General features: G+C 41.4%; 1 protein-coding gene across 5 annotated transcripts in view; it reads left to right on the top strand.

The window, feature by feature from the left end:
• The window catches only part of BLVRA (biliverdin reductase A), a 31,032-nt gene extending 8,075 nt beyond the window's left edge, over positions 1-22,957 (top strand). For 2 of the 5 annotated variants that reach the window (XM_030445299.1, XM_030445298.1), the window contains exons 2-8: positions 9,476-9,584; positions 9,814-9,941; positions 11,696-11,815; positions 12,404-12,501; positions 13,874-13,981; positions 14,635-14,806; positions 20,236-22,957. In XM_030445299.1, the coding sequence (XP_030301159.1) occupies positions 9,579-9,584; positions 9,814-9,941; positions 11,696-11,815; positions 12,404-12,501; positions 13,874-13,981; positions 14,635-14,806; positions 20,236-20,509 (906 nt within the window). In that variant the 5' untranslated portion in view covers positions 9,476-9,578 and the 3' untranslated portion in view covers positions 20,510-22,957. Of the gene's footprint in view, positions 1-9,475; positions 9,585-9,621; positions 9,644-9,813; positions 9,942-11,695; positions 11,816-12,403; positions 12,502-13,873; positions 13,982-14,634; positions 14,807-20,235 lie in introns of those variants that run through there. The other 3 variants (XM_030445303.1, XM_030445302.1, XM_030445300.1) reach the window with 3 other exon arrangements.
• The last annotated feature ends 647 nt before the right edge of the window (positions 22,958-23,604 follow it).

Genomic DNA, 23,604 nt, shown 5'->3' with positions numbered 1-23,604 from the left:
ATTTAAGAACTATTATTTTTCCTGTTCTTAAGCAATTACTGCCATTGTTAGATTTCCAAAATTTAATGGGAATGGACAATATTTGTAGCATTTTTCAGGGCTTACTGAGGAGTGGTAGACTAATAAAATGACACAGGTTTTAGCCATTGCAGCCATCACTTTTAAGGTTACAACTTAATGCAGAACTTCTTCCCAGTAGTTATCTTAATTTAGTTATTTAAAAGGAAAAACAACAAACACACTTTCTATAACTGTTTATTTCAGAAGTGTGAAGACACTTTTGCTGGGAAAGTTGGCTAAAAACATTATACTTGTCTGGCCAGCTTCAGTTTATGTGTGTATTGTTTGCTATGAAGAGATAATAAGGCAAGCCCCAGTGTTATCAGTTACCCTCATGCTAACAATGGAAGCAGGGTGTTTCATCAGCCTTTGTAAGCAACATCTTTATGGTGACTGCAGTGTGTAGCATGAAAGCTATTTTGTTTTGGAAATTCTTAGGATAGATCAGCCTGTCACAAAGTGACCTTTAGTGGACCAGGAAATAGGTATCATCTCTTGGGTTGATTTCATAAAGATATTAAAAGACCATACTTGTGGCTGGGTATGTGTTTTGTTCTTCTGCCTAATAATATTACAGTAAACAGTGAAAGCTCTTATTTCTTGGTATACTTGTAGGAGTATTTTCATTTATATAAATGGGATTGCTTACAATTAAAGCTAAGCAAGCATGTAATTCCTTGTAGGGTTTGGGTTTCAGTTGAATTTAACAGCAAGAGAAAAGAAATAAAAAAAGGTATTTTGGTGTCATGCGTTATATGACATTGTTTTATACAGGTATTTCATTACAAGCCTTAGCAACCTTTGCTAGATTTCAGATTTGTGTAGGATTTGCTACAGCAAGAAAAGAGAGGTTGTAGGAATACCTACTTCTTACATTGTGTTCATCATTAGCAGGTCTGAGATTGCTTTACAGAAGACAGATTTCCCCTGCTTTGGAACTGGGAGGACTAGCAGGGAAAAGGGATGTGATTTGCTTGCTATAGGTCTCCCAGTAAACTTCTGGGAGAAAGAAGGCAATTCAGGATTCCAGGCAATACAGTCTGGAAACACAGGTTTCCTACTTCTACCCAGCTAAGCTCTGCCTTCATGACACCCTCTGATGAAGAAAATGCTTATAGAATGGACTTCTGTAATTGGCAGACAAATTCAATTCAGATGTAACTGAGAAAGTATTTCAGAATATTTTCCTGTAATTGTCCATCATCACTTTCATTTGTATTGCAGGAAAGGCTTGGAAGCCACTCCTGGCATTGAAGTTTTCCTACAAAGCACTTGGGAACCTGTCAAGTAAGGAATCTGTCTCTCTGTAGGTAGCACAGCAAAATCAGAGTGACAGCAAAAACACAGCACAGGAAAGGAATGCACTGAGATTATTTGGCATGCCTCTGCTCCCTCTCCTGTCAACTGCACTTCTTGTAGTTAGTTTCAAGTACATTTCTCCAAAAATGCAGGTGTGGGTGAGTAGTCCTCCTGGTTTATTTCTAGTGGAACATGGAAAACTCTCAATTTTACAACATCTCAGAGTCAGCACAAAGCAGCAGTGACTTTCTATGAAATAGGTGCTTAGTGTTGAGCTGCCTAGCCACGTGGAGACTTTACTCTGACAGCTTTGGTGTTGTACAGGAAAGCCAGGGGACATGGTTTAGAGTCCACAGGGACCTGGCAGAGTTCAACCCTGTGATAGCTTTAGAGTTTACATGGACATGTAGTCAAAAAAGTGGAGGACATTTTTCATGCTGTGTTTTTTCTTCGAGTTAGTACCATTTTTAGCTTTACTCGGGGCTATTCTCTCTGACATGTATTCAGGCCAAAACTTGTACTGTAGCAAAAATACTGTTTGATCCCATGGAAAATTAGGGTCTGTGAATTGCTGATAGCTCCATACTATAGCTCAATCTCCTGAGCGCTCATTTAAAATTGGACTCCCAAGTAATTGACAGCCGCTTGTTAAAAACACTCTTTTACCCCCATGCACAACAAATGGTTTGCTTTCAAAAATGGTTATAGCACATTAAAGCCTGAAATAATTTTTGGAGACTGTTTGTGGCTTTCTTTGCTTCAGTGGTATACTAATTAGCCATATACAAGTGGCCTTTTGGCTAAAGAATAGTTGTGAGGAGGCTGCAGTTATGTGGGATTGTTTATTTACCCACCAGAAGTTTCACAAGACTGTAATTTGCTCCAGTGTTTCCTTGAAACTTAAAACCCTCTTATTTCTATGTTGTTTTTTTTTAACGGGTTATTTTTATAAAATACAAAGTAAAGCCCTTCATGTCTTACTCTTAGTTTTTTTCAGGTGCCCCAAAATATGCTGGTTTTTTCAGGATAGTTCTGGTGTTAGTAGTGTAGGTATATCCAAAGGGAATGTGGCTCTCAGATATCACCTATAGGAATCAATTGTCTTATGCAAAGCATGTGTAATACTCAAGGTCTATTTAAGCTGGCTGTGCAAATCATAATTTTTTTTCCGAAAAAATTGAAACAGTACAGATTATCCCAGGGCAGAGTTTAAAACAAAACATCTCTGGGACCCCAGAAGTTTTATTTGCTTTGTGTTTTCTTCTTTAGGCAAATCTGAATGACAAAAGGTGGCTACAGCAAAGGGGAACAGGAAAAAAACCATCTTTTCTCCCCCTGTGTGTACCTCACAGCACTTCTGAGACAGTCCTCCACGGGATGGAATATGTCATGTATTAAAAAGAGATCTTCAGATTCTTCCAATGCCTCTCACAGTTTTTATGTTAGTTTTGTGAAATGTTTTTGCCTCAAGTACGGAGTTGGGGGCTGTGGAGAGCAACCTCACAGTGATAGGAGTCAGGACTCTTGTGGACTCTGGAGTTAGTAGAGTTAAGTTGCAAAAGAGTGTGTTCTAATGAAAGTTCTCCTTTCTGCTTAGGTATAAATGTTGGAGACAGTAAAGCTGTCATTTATCATTAACCATCCACTGTATGTAGTGAAGGTGCTTGTTTGGCAGTTGTAATACAGCATCTGGCCATCTCTCAGTATAACTACATTAACTTCAGCTTTGGCAGCCAGCTGGAAAACCAGAATTTAATGAGGAAGTCTGCATATAAAGGTAAAATGATGCAGGTGGATTGTTTAAATGTCATTTAAATGCCAGGAAGAAAAGCCTGTTGTGGCTATTTCCAAGGTCCAGTGGTGCCAGTCAGCATGAAAGACAGTTTTCTGCTGCAAAAACTCTGTGAGATTTGGTGCCTCAAATGCATAGCTCACCTACCAGAGGCAGGTGCCTGACAGAAATCTGTGGTCTGGGTTGTGATAGCCAGAGAAAGATGAGTGTGAGAGATGAAGAGATGACAGGAAGGGTTGATACTCATAACAAAGAGTTCTCAAGGAAAATGTATGTGATTGCTCTACAATTTTGAGGTGCTGTCGTTTTCCTCTGAAATGTGGAGACTATAAATTGTCTTAGCTGTTTTTCAAGAAAATTTCTCTGTCACTCACTTTATGTTCAATTAATGTTTTTAATGAGAAGTAACAAAGGGATAGAATGTTGGGAGTTGCCTTCTTGCCTGTCTCTGCCTTGCCAAAGGGCTTTACATTTATCTCCAGGTTGCAGAAAACTCAGGGCAAAATCATAAGCTCCTGCTCCAGCATGTTAGCATTCAAACAATTATTTTCTTAATTTCTGTTTTTCCTTTTTATTCAAGTTCTTCCTTTAGTTAAGATTAGTGAGTCCTGTGTTGGATCTGCTTCCCAATGGCTGAAGTGCCTAAGTGGTTTCCTGCAGAACAAAGGGTATTTATACCTTTTAGTAGGCTGATGAATTGGAGCATTGGTGCTCTTCTTCTCTTCTAAAAAACAACACTAACAAAAGCCACACTGTTCAGCTTCTGCTTTCTTTGCCAGGCAGATGCATCTTGCTACAAGCAGACTATGAAAAAAAGATGTGGTGACACAAGCTGTGACATGTAGCAGCACCCTTAGTACAGCATCTGCCCGGGCTCTGGGTATTTGAAATCAGAGATGTAGGGATGGAGTGGACCTTAAGGTTTCAGCTTGCTGATTTTACTGTGATTGCTGCTGTCTGGTGTTCCCCTAAAAACTTCTGTGAGGAAGGTACTGCAACCCCCCACCTCAGGGCTTTGCTGTTAACAGAGAAAACATTCTCTGTGTTGTCTAATCCCTAAATCTGCTGCACAGGGAGCTCTGGTGAGCTCAGTTGGTCCAGGCTGGCTTAAGTTAGGGGAAGATATTGGGTTGAATCTGACAGCCCCACAGGGGCAGAACTGTTGCAGTCCCATGCTCTCTGGTCCAAGCAGTAATGAAGCTGAGAGCACATCCCCAGCCTGCACACGCTCACAGAGCACATGTATGCACCACACACACATGTACATGGCCAACACAGATCACAGAGGGACAGAGGACTTGTACCAACACAGACAACCCCAGCAGCCATATCCTGCTACCCCCTCTGGCTGAGCTGGATAGAGGTCTGCTAGTGAGAGTATGTAGATGTATATGTATATACGTGTATATGTATGTACTCATCTATACTAGGTGGATCACTCCAGCAGCTGGGCTCAGACACTTCAGCTGCCCCTGAATCCTCATCTCCCCGGTTGCTGCCCCCTGGCCATATGAGCCCCTCACTATTCCTAAGAGCAGTGGGAGGTGGCTCTCAGGTCAGCGGAAATTGTATTGTGTATTGGTACGTGGCATGAAGAAAATGACAACACATGTGATCACTCAGGTGTGGTAGAGTTACAGATTTAATGTAAACTAAGCTCTGTCAGGTATAGAAGAAGGTGTTGGAGGGAAGGCTGTGGGAATTAGGGTTGTTCAGCCTGGAAAAGAGGAGGTTTCAAGGTGACCTTATAGCAGCTTTCCAATAACCGAAGGGGTTGTACAAGAAAGCTGGGATTGGACTTTCTGCATGGGTGTGTAGCAAGAGGACAAGGGACAATGGGAGAGATTTAGATTAGATATTAGGAGGACATCCTTTACTATGAGGGTGGTGAGACAATGAAACAGGTTGCCCAGGAAAGCTGTGCATGCCCTCTCCCTGGAAGTGTTCAAGGTCAGGTTGGATGGGGCCTTGAGCAACCTAATTCAGTGGGAGATGTCCTTGCCCACAGCTTGGAGGTTGGAACTAGATGATCTGTAAGGTCCCTTCCAAGCCTAGCTATTCTGTGATTAACCAAGGTTGCCTTTCTTAAGAAAAAGGCATAGAAGGCTTGCACAGCTCTTTATGATTTAGGTTTCCACTCTCATCATTATTGTGTGTGAAAGATAACTGTAGCTGTTAGCTTGTTGTAAAGGTTTGAAACAAGGGTAAATTTTCATATGTTCATCTGGACTCTCAGATGTGTATTCTCTATTCTGCCCTTCATGAGAGTTCCAAAAAAGATCTAATTTACTTTTCTCCTTGTGTAGCTCCAAGATTTGTTGTGTGAGCGAAATGTGGGTAATACAAAGCAGTAGCAGGGATGCAGGCATAGTGTTTTTTCTTTTAGCTGTGCATGTAAGCAGAGGTTCTGCAATGTACATTTAGTAGCTGTCTCTTTTCATGTGAACACTGTATTAGCCTGCAAACCCTTGACCTGGACCAACTGCCTGGTTGCTATGGCAACAGGTTGTGTAGTAACAGGTTTTGTTCCTAGGTTGAAATAATTTTGCTTCTTTTAAATGTGACTTTTCAGGAGGTCAGAAGTTGTTAATAAGATGAGACTAGGAAAGTTTTTTTCAAAGGAGAGGCAAATAAGTTTGTTCTGCAATCTGAGCATCCGCTGAGTGATGTTCTTTGATCATGGCGCTGCAAGAAGGTAAACAGCTCCCCCACCTTCTCCTCTTCAGTGATGCAGAGCTCAGCAGCATACCAGAAAAAAAAAAAAGTAGATCTTGGAAACAAGATAGCTGCAGGAGCTTCAGGGGAATTTGTCTGCTGTCTGACTCCCATTAAAGGCTGTAGGCACACAGCATAACACTCTAGTAACCTTGACAATTTCTGATTTTAAAGTAAGTCCCTAGTCAGTTGCTCTCTAGCTGAACTACTTCTGAACCTCTGCTGACCTGGTCCTGATTCACACTAGAGCACTTTATGAATTTAAGTTTTAAAGAATTACAACCGTACACTTCAGAAGAGCAGTTTTATAGGTTTTTGATGGTTCTGCTTGACAAGGTCCCATGTGAGGCTGATGGTAGGGGCAGAGGGGCTGAGGTTGATCGACAGGGTTGACCTCTGTAGAGGACAGGTAGGACCCATTTCAGTGTTCTGGAAGCAGAGCCAAGTGTGTCAGAAAGCTGGTGTGGATTGTCAGGGACCTCCTTATTGAGCTTACTTAACAGGAACTCCTTACTTAAACAGGAAGAGCACAAGCTGGTAGGGACTATCCAGGAGGGACACCCAGGCAGTGGCCAGGCTTGCAGGAATGGAGCTGGGAAAGGCAAAGCTCAGATGGCACTGAAATGAGCTATGGGAAGGGTTTCTCTGGGTACACTGGCAAGACAAAGAGCTGATAAAATATGAACCTGATGCTCACTGGGACCAGGGTGATGGAACTTAGAGGTAATTGATGCCTTTTTTTAATTTTGCCCTGGCTTTCACTAGTAAGGTCTGTTTTCAGGCCTCCTGGGTTTCATTAAGAGTCTGTGGGAGTGTAGTATAATACTGCTGATGTACAAACGTGGTGATGAAGCTCTTGAGCTAACTGGATGTACAGCAGCCCTGAGACCTGACAGAGAACTTCCGGAGAACAACAACTGAGAGACCTGGTTGAAGCTATTGCAAAGACACTTGGCAATCAGGGGAGGTTCCTGGGAGATGGAAAGGGCAAATATTGTGCTCATCCTCAAGGAGGGAAAGTGTATCCAGATACCTACAGGCTGGTCAGCCTTGTATGAGTCCCTGGGAAGGTAATGGAACAAATCCTCCTTGAAGCCAACTTCAAGCACACAAATGCCAAGAAGGCCATTTGTGATCAGCCAGTGCTGGATTTACCAAGGGCAAACTATGCCTGACCAATCCTACTGCTTTCCATGTTGAGATGAGTGGCCCTGTCAACAAGAGGAAAACAGTGAGTGGGTTTTAGCTTGACTCCAGCAAGCCCCTTGCTGTGATTTCCTGTAGTGTCTTTATGGGCAAGTTGGTGAGAGGGGAAACAAGTTACAAGGGGGGGTGGAAAATTGGCTCAAAGATTTCTGTTCGGTGACACAAAATTCAAGCAACAGCCAGTGAAATAGTCAAGCTGCTTAGTGGCATCCCTTAGGGTTTAGCAAGGTCAGTACTGTTAAATCTTGTTATTAATGGTGTTGTTATTAATGACCTGAGTGATGGGATGGAGTGCAGTTTTAGCAGGTCTGTGGATGAAATCAAACTGCTGGCAGTTGTCAGTACAGCAGAGGTGTGTCTGGGCATGTTGGAGAAATCGCAGACAGGAACATAATGCAAAGGTGAATTTAGAGTCCTTTTTCCAGTGTGGAATAATACTGTGCACCAATACATACTGGGGATTTCATGGCTGGAAAGCTAGAAAGTGGCCTGTGTGTGCTGGTGGGTAAGCAGAACCTCAGGCCACAGGATGCTCTTCTAGCAAAGATCTGTGTCCTGAACTGCATTAGCAAGAGTGTAACCAACAGGATCTGGCTACTCCTACAGTGCTGTGCCTGGTTTTGAGCACCCTGCTACAAGAAATAATTTAAGTGCAGGAGTGAGTCTGGTAAGGACCAACCAAGGTGGTCAGGGTGCTGGAGGAAATGACGAATGAGGTGAGGATGAGGGAAGTGGATTTGTTCAGCCTCCAGAACAGAAGGGTAAAGGAGACTATTATTGCTACCTACAGCTTTCTGATGAGAAGGATGTAGAGGAGCTGGAGTCACGCTCTTTTGGGAGATGAGCAGAGAAATGGCAGAAGACAATATAGGAAAATTGGAGTAGAAACTCGGTCTTAATGTGATGGTGGTCAAATTCTGCAGCGGAGCCCCTAGGAGGTTACTGAATTCCCATCTGCAGGGACAGTCAGAGCTTGGCATGGCCCTGGTGCAGTTGAGTGGGGTTTGGACGAGGTGGCCTCCAGGGGCTCTTTCCAGATGAGGTCATGCTGCAGGCTTTGGTCTCTTTTCTTTTCGGCTCTAGAGAAAAGTGAGTGTAACTGTGAGCCCAGCCCAGAACTCTGCCTGTGAGTGGAACTGAAAATGGGTTATGTGTTTATGTTACCCTCCTTTCCTTCTTTCTCTCTCAGCCCTATACATCTCTCTTACCTGTGAGCAGTGTCATCACATTATACCTCAAATATTTGGTAATGACATATATCACTGTAATTGCCCTAGAGAACTCTTCCAATATGACTGATTTCTTCTCTCTGCTTTATATTAAGCACTCCACTGCATGTTTTACCCTTGCACCCCTTTGGCACATATAAAGCAAGAAAAGTTTAGAACTGAGAGGAATATATATGTAGGCAGAATCTTACAGAAAAACAAAAGCCAGACCTGACCTGATTGGAGAGGGGCCTTCTTCTATTTATATTTCTTTGTGCCAGTTGATGTAATTTTTTAGAGGCTGTCAACCTCTAGCACTGCCAGAACAGTCACTTGGGGCTGTGCTGCTGCACTGTGATCCCATCAAAGAGGCACAAGGAGGAGAGGACTGGGCTTGTCTATTTATCCGTTTAAGTCTCAGAAGGATTTAAAGGGTTGCAGCCAGGCAGTGGAAGTGATTGAAAGAGTTCACTTAGGTGAAGGCAGTGGCAGGAAGAACACCAGAACAGAAAGAAACTGAGTTTCAAGGCATGCTGTCATGTTGTGGAAATAACAAAAAATGCAAAGGAGCTGACTTGGCATGGTTCCTAGCAGTTTTTCTTTCTAAGCTTAAAATTACTTTACAAGATGCCACTAGTCCCTGGGGTTGGGGAATGGTGCAGGTTTGAAAGGTGACACCAGTTTCTCAGTGCTTCTGCAGATCAATCGCAAATCATGAAACCAAAAGGAGAGTTCATTACCAGTGTCTCAGCAGCTCAGCCAGCAGGTGCAGTACCTGGCTTGTCCTCTATAAGATGCAATTGTGGCAGGGATCTGCTTTTTAGAAATGTAAGTCTTGAGGATGTGCCTGCTTGTCATTAAAGAGATGGCAGAGCTTTCTTCATGCATGGAAATAGCAAGCAAGAATCCTGGCCAAATTAGCAGATGATTGGTTGCATCTTGACACCATGGGATGTGCCAGCAGTTATGTGGGGGAAGAAAAGATGCTCTTTGCTTCCTGTCCCAAAGTATTCCTGCTATGCTGCCATGCAGTGTGAATGGCCTGGGGCAGGCTGTGCTGCAGATGCTCAGGAAGTCAACAGGGTTTATATAAAGCTCTGCTGGGTGTGCAGAACCTTTTGGCTCCTTTCCAGTGTGGAAGCAGTGATATAAATAGGAGAATGTGTCACTTTTGAAGTCTTCCTTCTATTCACAGAAAAGAAGAACTTTGTGCCAGAGCTGTGGTGTAATAGTTGTTAAATACAAGGCTGAAGACCAGTTCTGTGACAGCCTGGACCTCTTGACTACCTTTCAAAGCAATGCAAGTGAGCTCAGTAGCTATAGCATCACATCTCTGTCAGCTGGTTGCTGACATCAGAATAAGGTTTGGCTGTATGAAAGCAGTTGTTAAAGAGTAATTCACCCTCCCACCTCCCTTCCCAGCTGCTCCTCTCTCTGCTAAAAACCAACCAACCAATCAAAAAAACAAAACAAAACCAAAAACAAACCAACAACCTGTTGCTGTTTATTTTTTTGTTTTTTTCTTTTGGTTAGATTAACAAAATGTTTGGGACCGTAGTGGTGGGAGTTGGAATTGCTGGCTTAGCACGAATCCGAGATTTGATGAATCCAATGCCTTCCAGCCCTTCTGAGAACCTGAAGCTCATCGGATTTGTATCCAGGTTAGAAAGTTCATACTAATATGTTTGAATGGATATTGTAATGTTTTTTTTTTCCTGGTGAATGTGCCTTTCTGTATGGAGGACTATTATTTAGGTGGTGGTCAGGGGAATGAATAACCAAAGTTTTATATTTCTCTTACAATTAAGGCTGCCTGAAAAAGGAAAGTTAATGCAAATATGCCTGTCATTCTGAGTGGCTGTGAGAAAGTGAACAGAGGGAAAAAATAGGTTACTTTAGTGAGATACCATGCAGAAATGACTTAAACAAATAGCTGAGAGAATTTCTTGCTGCAGGATCTGTGTAATAAAAAGAAATGCAATTCTGTGTGACCGAAATTTCCTGTAGGTTTAGTTTTCTACAGACAATAATTATACTAATAAGCTCAAGTCTACGTGACATTTATAGAGATGTTTAAGAAACATGAGAAGCTTTACAGAGTTTTATTAAAGTTTGTTTACAGAAACAGGTTGTAAAGATCCTAACACTGCAACTTCCTCATATAATTTTATTTATTTATTTTTTTAAACCAGGTACTGAACCTGTAGATGTTATTATTTATACATTTGTTATTTATAAATTTCCCCTTATTTCGTGCAGACAGTAAGGTAGCCTCTTAGGGAGCGGGATTTTTTCTCACTTGCTTAGAACTGTGGAAATTTAATGTATACCTCCCTCTGAGCATTGCTGCTAGACAGCTCCAGAATACCAGAGTGTGAATAGTTAGACCATACATGTATGGATCTCAGACTTTGAATGTATTTTTCCATCTATATTTAAATCATGCAGTCAGGGTTGTTTGAGACTGAAAGGACTCATTAGGTCATCCAGTTTATTTCCCTGCCAAATAAACTCTTGGTTCTCTGATGCCTTTCCTAGTGCTGTGGCTAGCCTTGAACAACACTGAAGATGAGGTTTCCATTACTGTTGAGAACCTGCGCTGTCGAAATGCAGTTCACAGACAGCCTGCTTGGATATATTGCCTTGCTTTCTTCATTCCAGTCACATGGAGATGTTACCAGTCTATGCTTTCAAGTCCTGCTTGTGGCCTACCCTCATGCTGTCACCTATCCTACAGCTGTTGAGATGTCTGCTGCAGTCTTCACTAATGCAAAGAGCTACTGAGGGGGTGGGGAGAGGAGGGTGTGTTTCATTTTCAGGTGGAGATGTGCTCAGGATAGTGACCAAGACAGCTTTCCCCTTAGCACTGTCATGATGTGTGTGTGTTGCAGGTTAGGAGCTATCCTAGGCAAGCATCTCCTTTGTCCCTCTCCTGGTTCTCTGTACTTGTTGTAGTTGCATGTTACCCTGCCAGTGCAAATGATTTTGCCTGTGTTGTTTATCATGCTGGGGAGAAATCCCCCATAGGAGCACTGTGCTCTTTAAAGTCACTCTTTAAATTACTCTTTTGGTAGTGATGCTTATGAAAAAAACAAAACAACCCCCCAAAATCTAAACAGACCAAAAAACACCAGAAAACCCCAACAAAACACTTAGTTTAGTTAGTGTCTTTAGTAGGACAGTTTCTGTACTTATGCCACGACCTACACACTGGTCCATCTCTTTTGTTCTTCTGTGCACTCCACTACTCTCTGCAAGAGCTTGTGCCCTTCCTGAATCAGAAGATGACTCTTTTCTACCCTTGTTGAACCTTGTGGTCCATGGCAACAATTTTTAGGTGCTGCTGCACAACATGCAGTTGAGAAGAATGGACTATGATGGTTTTGATCTGGTTTTATTTATGCTAAATCTGCAGGAGAAGTTTTGGCAATATTAATGAGGCGAAGCAGATTACCCTGGAAGATGCTCTTACGAGCAAAGAGATACACGCAGCCTTCATCAGCACAGAGAACAGAAGCCATGAGGAAACCATTAGGTATTTTGTTGGTTTTTTGCTTTCTGCTTTTCTACTCTTTCCATTGTAATTTAGAAGCACAGAGGAGCTGTGTAAATGGTTGCAGAAGAGAGACTGCCAGATTAGAAGCCTTAAGTGAATGAGAGCAAGTTCCATAGAGCACTCAATAAGCCCTAGAAGAGGGTAGGATTTAGGATGCATTAATTTCCAGAATAATTCCAGTTGCTTACCTCTAGGCCTTTGTTTGATGGACAGGCAGCCTAAAACAGGATATGAAGACTTTCCTCACAAATTATATAGAAGATGGATACTCCAGTGCCCCCCTTCAGCCATTCAAGTGTCTGGAAGTTAGAAATTGCAGTGCTCAATGCTGTGGCATTTTAGTGATTTGCTCTAGGTGGTTGAGGGAATTCTGTGGAAAAATCAGAATTAAAACCCAGCACTTCTGGTGTTTAAATGTGTCATACAGCCACCACACCATCTTTGCTAGGAAAGTTGCCATTTATTTCTAGTACTCCAAATGTGTGAATTCTCCATATGAGGCTGATTGTGAGGGAGAGATGATTATGATGATATACTCTTTAAAGACTGATCTTGTGTCCATTTCAGAATGTTTTTGGAAGCTGGGAAACATGTCCTTGTTGAGTACCCCATGACTTTGTCTGCTAAGGCAGCCCATGAACTCTGGGAGATGGCTGAGCAGAAAGGTAATGCATTTGTTCTCAAGGATGTAAACAGTATTATGTGTTGGATAGCACCAAATACATCAAACTCAAAAGCAGACCTCCAGTCTACTCTTAGACATGATGCACAGGGGAACATTCTGGTTCTAGAGATATGTCAATGTAGAATTTAATATATGTGCCAATGGGGCAATAAACAAAAATGTCAGTGCTAAGAGTAAGCTACCTTTTACCTTACTAAAGCACTGATCTCTTGTGACACCCAGAATGCACTTAGGAAATGAAACTTCTGTCTCAGTGATGGTAGATCATTTTATGTCTGTCACCACTGGACTTGTACATCTCCCTGAAAATAAAACTGGAAGCTGCTCCCTAGCCTTCTAGTATTTGTGATGTACTGGTAACACAAAACTGCTAATGTTATTGTAGGCCAGCAAGGCATCCCTGTCTCAAAGACAGCTTGTCTCTCAGCAAAATCTCTTTATTTCTGGAAAGCATGTGATTCCATCTCTGTGGTGCCAAGGGTCAGAACCTGGCAGCTCAGTTGAGGACAGTGGGGATCTATGGGGCTGCAAGGAAAAGAACAGTGCCAGACAGGAACAGAGTGCAAACCATTTGGACAAGCTGCACTATTTATAACCTTGCTGCTTAAAAATTTCCTTTGTGACTTTTGTCCTAAAACACCGGAGGTATAGGATTTCTGCTTTGCTGTTTCCCTGTACCCACACCACTTACTGCATTGTTGCTTGCCAAATGGCATCCTGTTGAGCAGAATTTATGTTTCTTCTCTCAAAGTAGAAGTTACTGTCAGCAGCCTAAACTGACTCTGCTGGAAGACTTCTAGAAAAACACATATTGAATGAGGGCAACATTCAACTTGGATCAGATAGCCTCTCTCCCAGAGTAACCCAATTAACCGCGGTGGAGGGAGGTACTCCTTAACATGTTGTTACAGCCTGGCTCTGAGTATTATGCTGGGTTTTTTCCCCTCCTTTTTCTTTCATACTATCCTGGGAGAAAAAATACAGAACAAGGAATCGTGAGAGGAAAGAGGACAAGAATGAATCTGTCTTTTACTTTGAAGACTACTGTTTCAGCCTTAGTTGGGTATTGGGCTTCATTAGAGATTTTCTGTTAAACATAGTGGCTACTGTTCCTATAGTCTCCATATTTGTTGTCTTCTGAAAATCCTTAACCTAGATTGGTGCCTCAGTGCAGGGAGTGCTTGATTTTCTTCCTGACACAATTTTGCCAGCCATGCCTGAGATGTTTCTAAATGGGTTACCACTGGTGATCACTGAAGCCTTCAATGCTTTGAGGTGCCTTTGAATCACAAAGAGACCTCTTATTTGATCTGTCCTGATTTTTGGTAGGTTTTTCTTTTTTTTAATGGCAGGTAAAATCCTCCATGTGGAGCACATTGAACTTCTGACTGAAGAGTACAAGCAACTGAAAAAAGAGGTGGCTGGGAAAGATCTGGTGAAGGGAACGTTACATTTCACAGGTCAGTAGCTGTGATGAAATGAAATACCATCTGGATTTCTCTGTCTGTTCCATAGGGAGGTCAGTCCAGACAAAGGTATCACTTTTGGATATTTCCATGAAATTACAGAACTGTCTGGAAGACAGTTTTGCCTTAACATTTGTCTTTTACGGGCTCTTACTTTCTGCTCTCTGGTGAATGTAAGTCTGTGCCCTGTTATATAGAGAGCACTTCTTCATCCCTTCTATACTTTGGTGATAATGATCATTCATGCTGGTCTCAGAGAAGAAGACAAGCTCTGAGGAAGTTTCCCAATTTCTAGTGGGGACTTTTAGTCTTCTGTCCTGGTGATTTTCTGCAGAAGAGCTGAGAGACATTTTCAAGACATTACTTTCTTCCTTTTTTATTCCCTTGTTGAATCCAGGTAGACACTCCTGTCCTTAAGATATCCTGAAGGGATTGGTGTATATGTACTTTGTGCAGCCTTCTCTGTCGTAGCTCACCAACTGGTACATTTCAAGGCTGACCATCTTTATTGACTTTCCTATTCTGTCTGTCCACTCATGATACTCTGGTCTCTAATCTTGCAACAGTGCAGTTTCCTCAGCCTTTTTTGTGCCAGTGACATTATTCTCTTTCCTATTTCTCAAGGCTTTCTGTTGATGTCCCACCAGGTAGCGTCCTTGATGAAAACAAAGCTGGATTCCCAGCTTTCAGTGGAATTGCCAGACTGAGTTGGCTGATTGACCTCTTTGGAGACCTCACTGTAACCTCTGCCACCAGAGAAAAACAGAAGGATAAAAATTATTCCAGAATGACTGTTCACTTTCAGACAGCAAACAAGAAGTGAGTAATGGCTGTGGCAGCAGGTGAGCCAGGCTGCTTGGGTGTCATCTGCAGGAGTTCTGCATTCTTTCTTCCTCTTGTAGAAACAGAATGGGTGGATGCTGGCATGAAAAGTGTACAAGAGAAACAGACCTGAAAGTGCTTCCTACAGTATTTTTACTGAAAGGAGCCACCAACAATGCTTGCTGAGGAGCACAAGGAGGTTTATATAGCTCTTTTTTTGATGTCTGAATGTGGGAATGTGTCCATAATATATTTTATCATGCTCAAGACTAAATAATCTCTTGCACTCAGAAAAATTGTTCAGAGACAGGATATTTTTTGCTTCACATCAGAAATTCTAGTTGTATGTTGAAAGCTAACCATTCTTTACAGGTTGAAAATATGTGACTGTAAGCATGGTACACTAAGTGAGAATCTAGCAGCCAGGATAGTTGTAATTTTTTCTAATCATTGCACTACGACTTAATTGCATAAACCTCTTTTGATGATGTATTTTATAATAATGAGCTTAATCTAACTTTTATTATGTGATAACAATAACCTTGCTGTCAAATAGTGTTTCACACTGTAGATCGAGTACTCAACGTGATCCAAAGTCTGGTGCTGTATTTTGCTGCAAATTGTCCAGTTGGGTCATTATGGGCCATCTGCCTGGGAGTTGTGTCCTTCAGATGGGTTTTACTGCACAATGTAGGCACAACTGGAGAATTACCTGACATGAAAAGGTATAGAGAAGTTATCTAAGTGCTCTGTGTAACCTAGGAGGTAGGAATGGTGATGGAACAATTTGTTCCTTTTCCTTCACTCCTTTTTTTCTTATTCTTCTGTATAGTAGACACTGCCTTTGAGCCAGACACCCCATCATAGGCATGTAACAAGAGGCTAGTGAGAAGACTAGGAAGAGCAAGAGAAAATTAGACCTTATGGGAAAATATTCTGCCCTATCTTTGTAATAAATTATTGCTTTTTTTGTTGAACATATGCTGCTAGAACACTTAATTTAAAAAAAAAACAACAAACCTCCCAAAACTCAAAACAAAACACCAAAAAACCCCAAGCCCGAAAAACAAACCCAAAACCAAACAACAAAAAAAGAAAAAAAAAAACCCCGACACAACATGAATGCTTAATTCGTTAAGAAGCATTTAGTTTAAAAAGTAATAACCTGAACTACTGGCTATTTGGGGAGTGAATAATCAGGGCTCATTTGAGCTGTTAGTTTCACTGCTGGGCTGGTAAAGCATTTGATCAGCCAGTCCTACAAAGCCCACTGCAGTTTATCGTGGGATTAGCATCCCGTCTCAGCAATCTTCCTCTCTCTCTAAATAAAATATCATTTCCTATTCCTTCTAAAATGAAGTTGCGAGAGGACAGAACTCAGCACACAAGCTCTGTTTACCCTCCTAGGGATTTGCCAGTAATGTAGCAGTAAAAAGCTTTACAGAGTGAGGTTTTGAACTAATTCCAGCAGGTGGAGCAGGCGGGTGGCTTAAGCATTTCCCTGGCTGTCCTGTCTACTAGGTAGCTCTGAGCTGCTGTGATACATGCTCGGTACAGAACCCTTTCCGAGTTACTGCTGCTTTTTTCCTCTCTACACCACCAACCAGCACCTACTTTTCTTAGCCCACTGCTAACTATTTGTATGGGTCAGTGAGTGCTTTGTCACCATGAGCATTTTAATGACCTCAGGGACAGTCAGCCTCAGGCCTCTGGGATAGTTTACACTGGCTGGAAACTCGCATAGCATTCCTGTATTCTGTTCAGTGGTGGGGCCATGTTTCCTGCTGACCTTCCCCCATTGACGTCAGTGGAGTTACAGCAGGAGAGAATTTGGCCCACTCCCCACCAAGTGAAGTTATGGCCCTGGCAGTCCTAGTGGCAGTGTTATGGCTCTAATTTACCCAACCCTTAGTGGGCTGAATGATGGGAAAGGTTTACCCCTTTCCCGAAAGCAATCTCATCCTTTTTTGAAAAGCACAAACCTTGAGAAATCAGGTTAATTCAGCCTATTTCTGCCCTGGAAAGTACAGCAGGTACAGAATGCAGCAGCCTGTGTTCTGCTCCTTAAGCAGGGATTTGTGCAAAGGCTGCAGTCTGTCCCCACCACAGCCCACGCTGGCTGCTCATCTGTGACAGAGTGGGTTTTGGAGGTGTGTTTGTTAATGCCTGACGTCCAGCTGTCTGGGGGATGGCGACCTCTGCCAACTCTCTGTTCCAAGACAGCTGAGCTGACAGCCTCTGTGATAAAGTGGTGAGCAATCCAAGAAAAGCCAAACCTCTACTGACAGCACGGCTGGTTTTGAACTGCAGTTCCTGTCCCAGGATTACAGAGCTTGGGTACAGTAAATGTCAAAAAAGAATTTCTGGTGTGGGCTAGAGAAATAATGATGTAAACTCTTTTGATGTTACCTAGGGATAGGATATAACTGTCTAATTCCTATCCAATTTAAAGTAGGTGGTTTTGATTGCATGGTAAATAAGAAACGTGGGCATTTTCAAAACATGAAAAGGATGGTGTTCAAAAGAAATTGAAGGCATTTTCTAAACATATATTCTGGCAATAAGTGCTTGGAATTATGTTTGTATTGAGATCTTAGCTTAAAAAACCTATTAAAACTCTTCAAATTGAACATCCATAAAAAAAAGGATGTAATACATTCTTTGATGCATAACTTATTAAGCTGAGTGGACCCAGAATTCTTTTGAGCATGAAACTAGCTTAATTCTTCTGCAGGTACAATAAGTATTCACTTCATTCTGGCTTATTTAACTATGACAACTAGGGCCACTCTGTTATTTGAACAAACAGGGAATGAGAACAGTGAAAAGATTCTTCCAGTTTCTTGAATAAAAAGTAGCTAGGAGAGTTCTTCCAGTCTAATGACAAAATGACCATAAAAAGTCAGGGTGGTTTCTCCACTGCAGATAGTGTTTGTTTTGTAAAAAGTCAGTATAAAAGTAGATTTTTAGTGTTTGGTTAAATTTGCTTTTTCTTTTTCCATTGTCCAACATATTTAATGTTGCTTTATTCAGCTACAAAATGCTGCATTTGTTGCTTCTAAGTAACAATACTAACACTTCTAAATTAACTACTGCATCCATAGCCAGATAGTACTTCTATACAAATCTTTAACAAATATAGGTAAATAATCTATTAAAAAAATCACAGTTCTTCACAGTTTTCTGATAGAAAATACAAGCCCATTTCTTAAGCTCTGGGATAGCTTAAATTGTGTGCAAACTTGCAGCATATGCTTTATTATAGGAAAAAAAGAAAAAAAGAAAAAAAGAAAATTTATTTTAGTGTAGAGATTGTTGTTAATTAAAAAACTAACATGTTTTGGTTACCAACCAAACTGAATTAACCTCTCTGGGAAAACAACTAGAAATCCAATCAGAAAAGATGATAAATCTATTAGTAAAACCAACATTTCTTCGCTCATTGATCTAAATCAGTAATTTTAATCACTTTGATTAAAGTCTGCCTTCTCTGCATGATTGTATTTCTGGTTCAGTGGCTTTCCCAAGCTAGAGAAGACAACTTTCCCCTGAACCTGACTGCTGGTGTGCATCTTCTCTGGATCGCCCCAGGGATGTGACCCTGCACTGACACTGCCTATTTAGGATCAGATCATGGACTTCCGTCTATTACATGCTGGAGGTTTTAACCTCCACCTGCCCAGTGGTTTCTTCATGCCTGCCTACCTGAGATAAAGCAGCTTTGAGTAACAGCTGTCTGAAGAACATAAAACTGGCTCAGTTGTGTTAGAGCAAAACTCAGATTGCCGAGCAGCCTTCCTCTAACCCTGCTCAACAGCCAGTGCCTCAGGCAGGGAGGATGAGGGCATAGATATCAGCAATTGATGGGACCCTCAAGTACCTTTCTGGCCTGTAGTGACATGTAGTCTTAGGGCTTCCTGAAATGCATGGTGTCCTTGCATTTATTAGTCCTCCGAGGATTTTTTCAGTGCATTTTTGCAGACTGTAATTTGCTTCACTTTTTTTTTTTTTTTTTTTTTTTCTTGAATTGTTTTATGCTGTTCAGTCAAGATCATCTGGCCTTGCTTAGTTTGTAGGGTGTGTGTGTGTCAGTACAGATAACTAAACAATAATTGATACAGTGGTGTGAATACAGAAACAATCCTAAAGCACAGAAGATGAGAGATGCAGAATCACTTAACACATTGTACTCTGCAGAATGTGTTCAGTGTAGACTGACAAGGACTTTGTTTCCAGATGTAATGATATTGAAGATTTAATGGGCAGTACTTGGAGACAGAATTTATTCTTCCATGCTATGTAAGAATATGGATGATCTCATAATTTGTGAGTGACAGACTAAAGTGAGTCATAAAGCACTGTGGAAGGGCCATCAATAACCTCATAAGAAACATAATGTGCATCCTCTAAATACAAGCAGTAGTGAGTGCTGATGAATGAGCTGCAGAAGGTAATGTCATGGTTTAGACAGCTGATAAAGAGCAGTAAGGGAGAGTCCTGGCTGTGGCTGGTGGACCATTGCTCAAAGCCTCTGCATGTATTTGCAGTGTATTTGCCAGAGTCTGGTAAGACCCCTGAAGCAATGCAGCACCTCCCATGGCTTCTCTTTCCTCAGCTGAGCCAGGAAGGAAAGTGTGGGGAGGAAAGTGTAAGAACCTGTGAGCTATGTCAGGTAACAGCCAGCAGCACCAGTGGTCGGTCTGAGGGTTGTAGCTATCACACTGGTGTAATACAGGACTTTTCTCTGATTAAGAAAGACCTGCCTGAGAGTCTATGTAGCTGAAAAAGGCAAAAGTAGCATCATCTGGTGTAATCTCTAGGATCAGCTCGGTGGTTCCACTGTTTCTTTAACATATTTGAAAAGTTCAGAGGAAGTACAGATGCTAAGTGTCTGAATGAGTGAACTTGCCTTCTGTCCACTCACGCTAAATATTGGTGGTGTTCAGCCATAGCTCCTCAGTCATTACTGGATAGCTGAATGATTATTCCTGATGGACAATGTCTAGTCATTCCTCTGATTTTAGCTGTGATTGGATCATGCACATAATATTTGGGTATTTAACTGCACTTTTCATCCAAGTCCACAAACAAAACAAAAAGATTGGACTTCCCTTTTCCCTGTCAGATGGCTAGACACTGCTGGTTTTACTTTGTGCATAGGGAAAACTGGAGGAAAGAGCTTAACTGGTGTACTGAAAGTCCTGGCGTGAAGCAGTGGAAGAGTTAAAGCTCTTAAAGAGTTAAAGTTGTGTTCAGTACTATAACCACAAACTGTGTTGGTCAGAACATGTTACCTGAAAACACAGTGACTGAAATTTAAAAATGGTGCATTTTTGAAGTATTTTCTGTAGATGCTGAGGAAAAAGTATGAACTATAACTATTGATCTCATAAATATTACTCTTTTCCTCTGCTTCTTTACACTAGACCTCTGACTTGGATTGAAGAAAGGGGACCAGGGATGAGACGTGACAAGAAAATCAACTTCTGTTTCACAAGTGGTTGCCTGGAGAGCTTCCCTCAAGCCCCAAGGTCTGCTGTGGGCCTTTTCATGCAGGATCAGAACCTCTTTGCTAAAAAACTGCTGGGCCAGGTATCCAAGGAGGAGCTGGCTGCTGAGAAATGGCGAATTTTGCGGTGTCTTGAACTTGCTGAGGTGATCCAACAGCACTGTGAACAGCCAGAGAAAATCTGTTCCTGAGACTGCTCTTAGGGAAGGAGGAATGCAGCAGATGGGGAAGCTGTAGGGCTTGAGCTCACTGTTGCCATCAAGCAGTTGCTATTTCTGTTTCATTGCCTTTTTCACTAGTTGTGATTCCTAGGCTCTCCAAATGGTACAGAGAGCCTGGGCTGTAGCCTGTGCCTTCTGGTGTGTGCCAGAACAAAGCAATGTTACCCTGTTCTCATGTATTGCTGTTCTTCCAGGTAGATAGGAACCTGTCAGCAAGCTTTCCTGTGGTTGTTTCTACTCAGTTCAGTTGGAAATGTCCCTGAGAACAGATTCTGGAGGACTCTCAAATACTAAACATAGTTTTCACTCCTGAGGTGTTTTTCTCCCCTCTAGATACATCTCAAAATGAGATGTGTCTCAGTAGTATTCCCATAGTATTATCTACAAAAAAAAGTATTATCTAGAAAAAATATTACCTAGAATGAAGTTCAAGGCAAGTTCTCCACCTCTTCACTTGATTTTCAGAACTTGTGCCATCATAGTCCTGCCATTTTCTTCTAGATGGCCTGAATTGTTCTGTGTGTTTGCTCTAATTAGTAGCTGTGCCTTTCTGAGTTTTTTGGGTTGTTTTTTTGTTTTGTTTTGCACATTCAAAATCATCTGCCTTCAAACCAAACCTACACTGGTATAAAACCAGAATAGAAGAAATATCTTGTTAATATCGTAATAATCTTAATAATTAATATCTTAATATCAAGAAATATCAAGAAATATCTTGATAAATGCCATGTTGAGTTTACTCAATTTCTCCAGTGCCCTATACCAACACAAAAATCTTTTTCCAGCAGAAATTAGAATTGTACATCAAACTAACACATTGGCTGCCTGCTTACCATTGAGTCTATTTTTTTTTCCTTTTTTTTTCTTTTTTTTTTTCTTCTAGAAGCAGCATATTATTGTCTTCCATTTGTGCTCTTTATCTAGTTCAGCATGTGAATGGATGACAGCTAAAATTAATATACACCCTGCCTTTAAGAAAAAATAATTAATGGACTCCTGAAAACAGTGAAGTTCATTTGAAATAAGGATAAAATTAGAATAGAACTGTAGATAATGGAGCAATTTGCAAATACAGCCATGCAGTTAAGTTGTATGACACCTGTGGGATGGGTCTTTAGCATTTTACAGTTGTCCCAGGATCATATATGTAGACATTATCACTTCCCTAAAGAAGCATTTTAGTTTTAGACATAGCCTAAACAGTGTATAGAACTATTAAAAATTCCTCTGTTTGCCTTTTATGTTCTAATTACAGCATCTGTTGGTGCTATATTAATATAGCAGAAAACTTTGGTCTGCACAGTTGTTCTTTGACACACAGAACCATAATTTCTTTTCTATGTTATCACTTGGGTAATTTTTTAGTAAGGGGGTATAAATGTTGTAAACTTTACAGAATTACAGCCAGTCAATATTGACAGAAAAAAATTCTTCCTTTAGGTAAATCATGTTAATTCTGAAGTTGGATACAGCTGTTAACTTTGAAAAAGGGAAGGAAAAACTGTATTTTTTCCCAAATGAGTAAAATTTTAGAAGCAACTCAGCTTGATATATGAATGAATTGTGTGTGTGAATTTGTTTTCAAGTCTATCTGTTAAAATCAGTGAAAAGCCTGCTGACTTCCATGGACTGAAACCCACATGGGTTGCCAGCAGATCTGTGCAGACAGATCGTGCACTTTTCCACCTGAGTGGGTACCTTGCTGAGCATTCACAGGGTGTTCTTTACCAATGTGATGGATGTTGTCTGGGCAGATCTGATGTTGTATGAAGGGAAAAAGTGAGTTTGTGGTAAAATGCAAAAAGTCCACCTGAGACTGGAATGAAATTAAAATCTGCTGTGTATGTCTGTCTGTTATGGTACTGTTTCTTGACAAACTCCTCAGCTGTGAATATGGGATGAATGCCACTTGTTTACATGCTAATTCACAGTGGGTAGCAGGGGAAGGAAAGCAAGGGGGAGATTCACATTCCCCACATACAGGCATTAAAATTAGCCACCACATCTCCCTGGGCTTGCCCTGTAGTTGCAGGTGAGAGCAGTATTCCTCTAAGAGCATAAATTCAGGGAGCTCTGCAGAGCAGCACTATAACATTGTGCCATGAATCACCCTCTGGAGAAGTTTCTTTCTGTAAAGAGCACCTGGGGAAATTAGCTGGTTAATTTGGGCTAGGTAAGGCAGATGCCTGAAGCTGCATATCCTGTTCTCATATCCACTCCCCTCCCCATGTCTCCCAGCTAACCTGCTTGCATACTGCTGCCTGCCCTGCTCCTTGGAGCCTGCAGCATTCAAATGAAACTTTTCCTTTAGCCCTGTGAATTTGCCGAGGTTTCTGTATGAGAGCTACTGGATGTTAAGCTTCAACCATATATATTGTTTAATCAGATGTTGAATTCACTAATAAAATATTTGAGCTCATAATAACTCCTTTTAGTTCATGTTGTCCTTCATTAGCAGTTCCCATTGCCTGTGCTGAAAGTGGCTCCATACTGGCTGGTTCTTTTTTCCCCTTTCACTCCTCAAACCCTTTGAAATCCTGCTAGGGACTTCAGGCTGTTATTCTACCCTTAAGCTCTTAAGATATCTTATTCTCCTCTTTCAAAGTTTTGAGTAGAAGTATGGTGGGGTTTGTGACCTTGTGATCCATCCCACAAAATTCCTGCCCTTCTGACTCCTGCCCAGAAGTACTGGCAAGTCTAAATCTCATCTGTGCTTCCAGTTTCCCATGTAACAACTGGTGTATTTAAAGCAACCTTTTTGAATCTGCTAAGTTGAATGCAAAATGGATATGGAAATTGGTTCTCTTGTGGTTTAATAAACTGCTTTATCATAGCAGAAATACTAGAAGAATTTTTCAGATAGTGTTTGGTATAACCTGAGCCCAGCTGGTTTTAGAGATGCAGTGGTATGAACAGGTATAAGGTGGGACACAGGCAGATTGGTATATCACATTACTTGGAGATTGCTGCTTTTCTAATCTTTCTGCTGGAAATGGCCCTTCTCCTGTGGGATGCTGTAGGAAGTCCATTGCAGTATGCTTTATTAACTCTGCCTGATGTGATGG

The sequence above is a fragment of the Calypte anna genome, chromosome 2, assembly GCF_003957555.1.
Source record: "Calypte anna isolate BGI_N300 chromosome 2, bCalAnn1_v1.p, whole genome shotgun sequence".
Lineage (NCBI taxonomy): Eukaryota > Metazoa > Chordata > Aves > Apodiformes > Trochilidae > Calypte > Calypte anna.
This window is presented reverse-complemented; position numbering and strand designations above follow the sequence as displayed.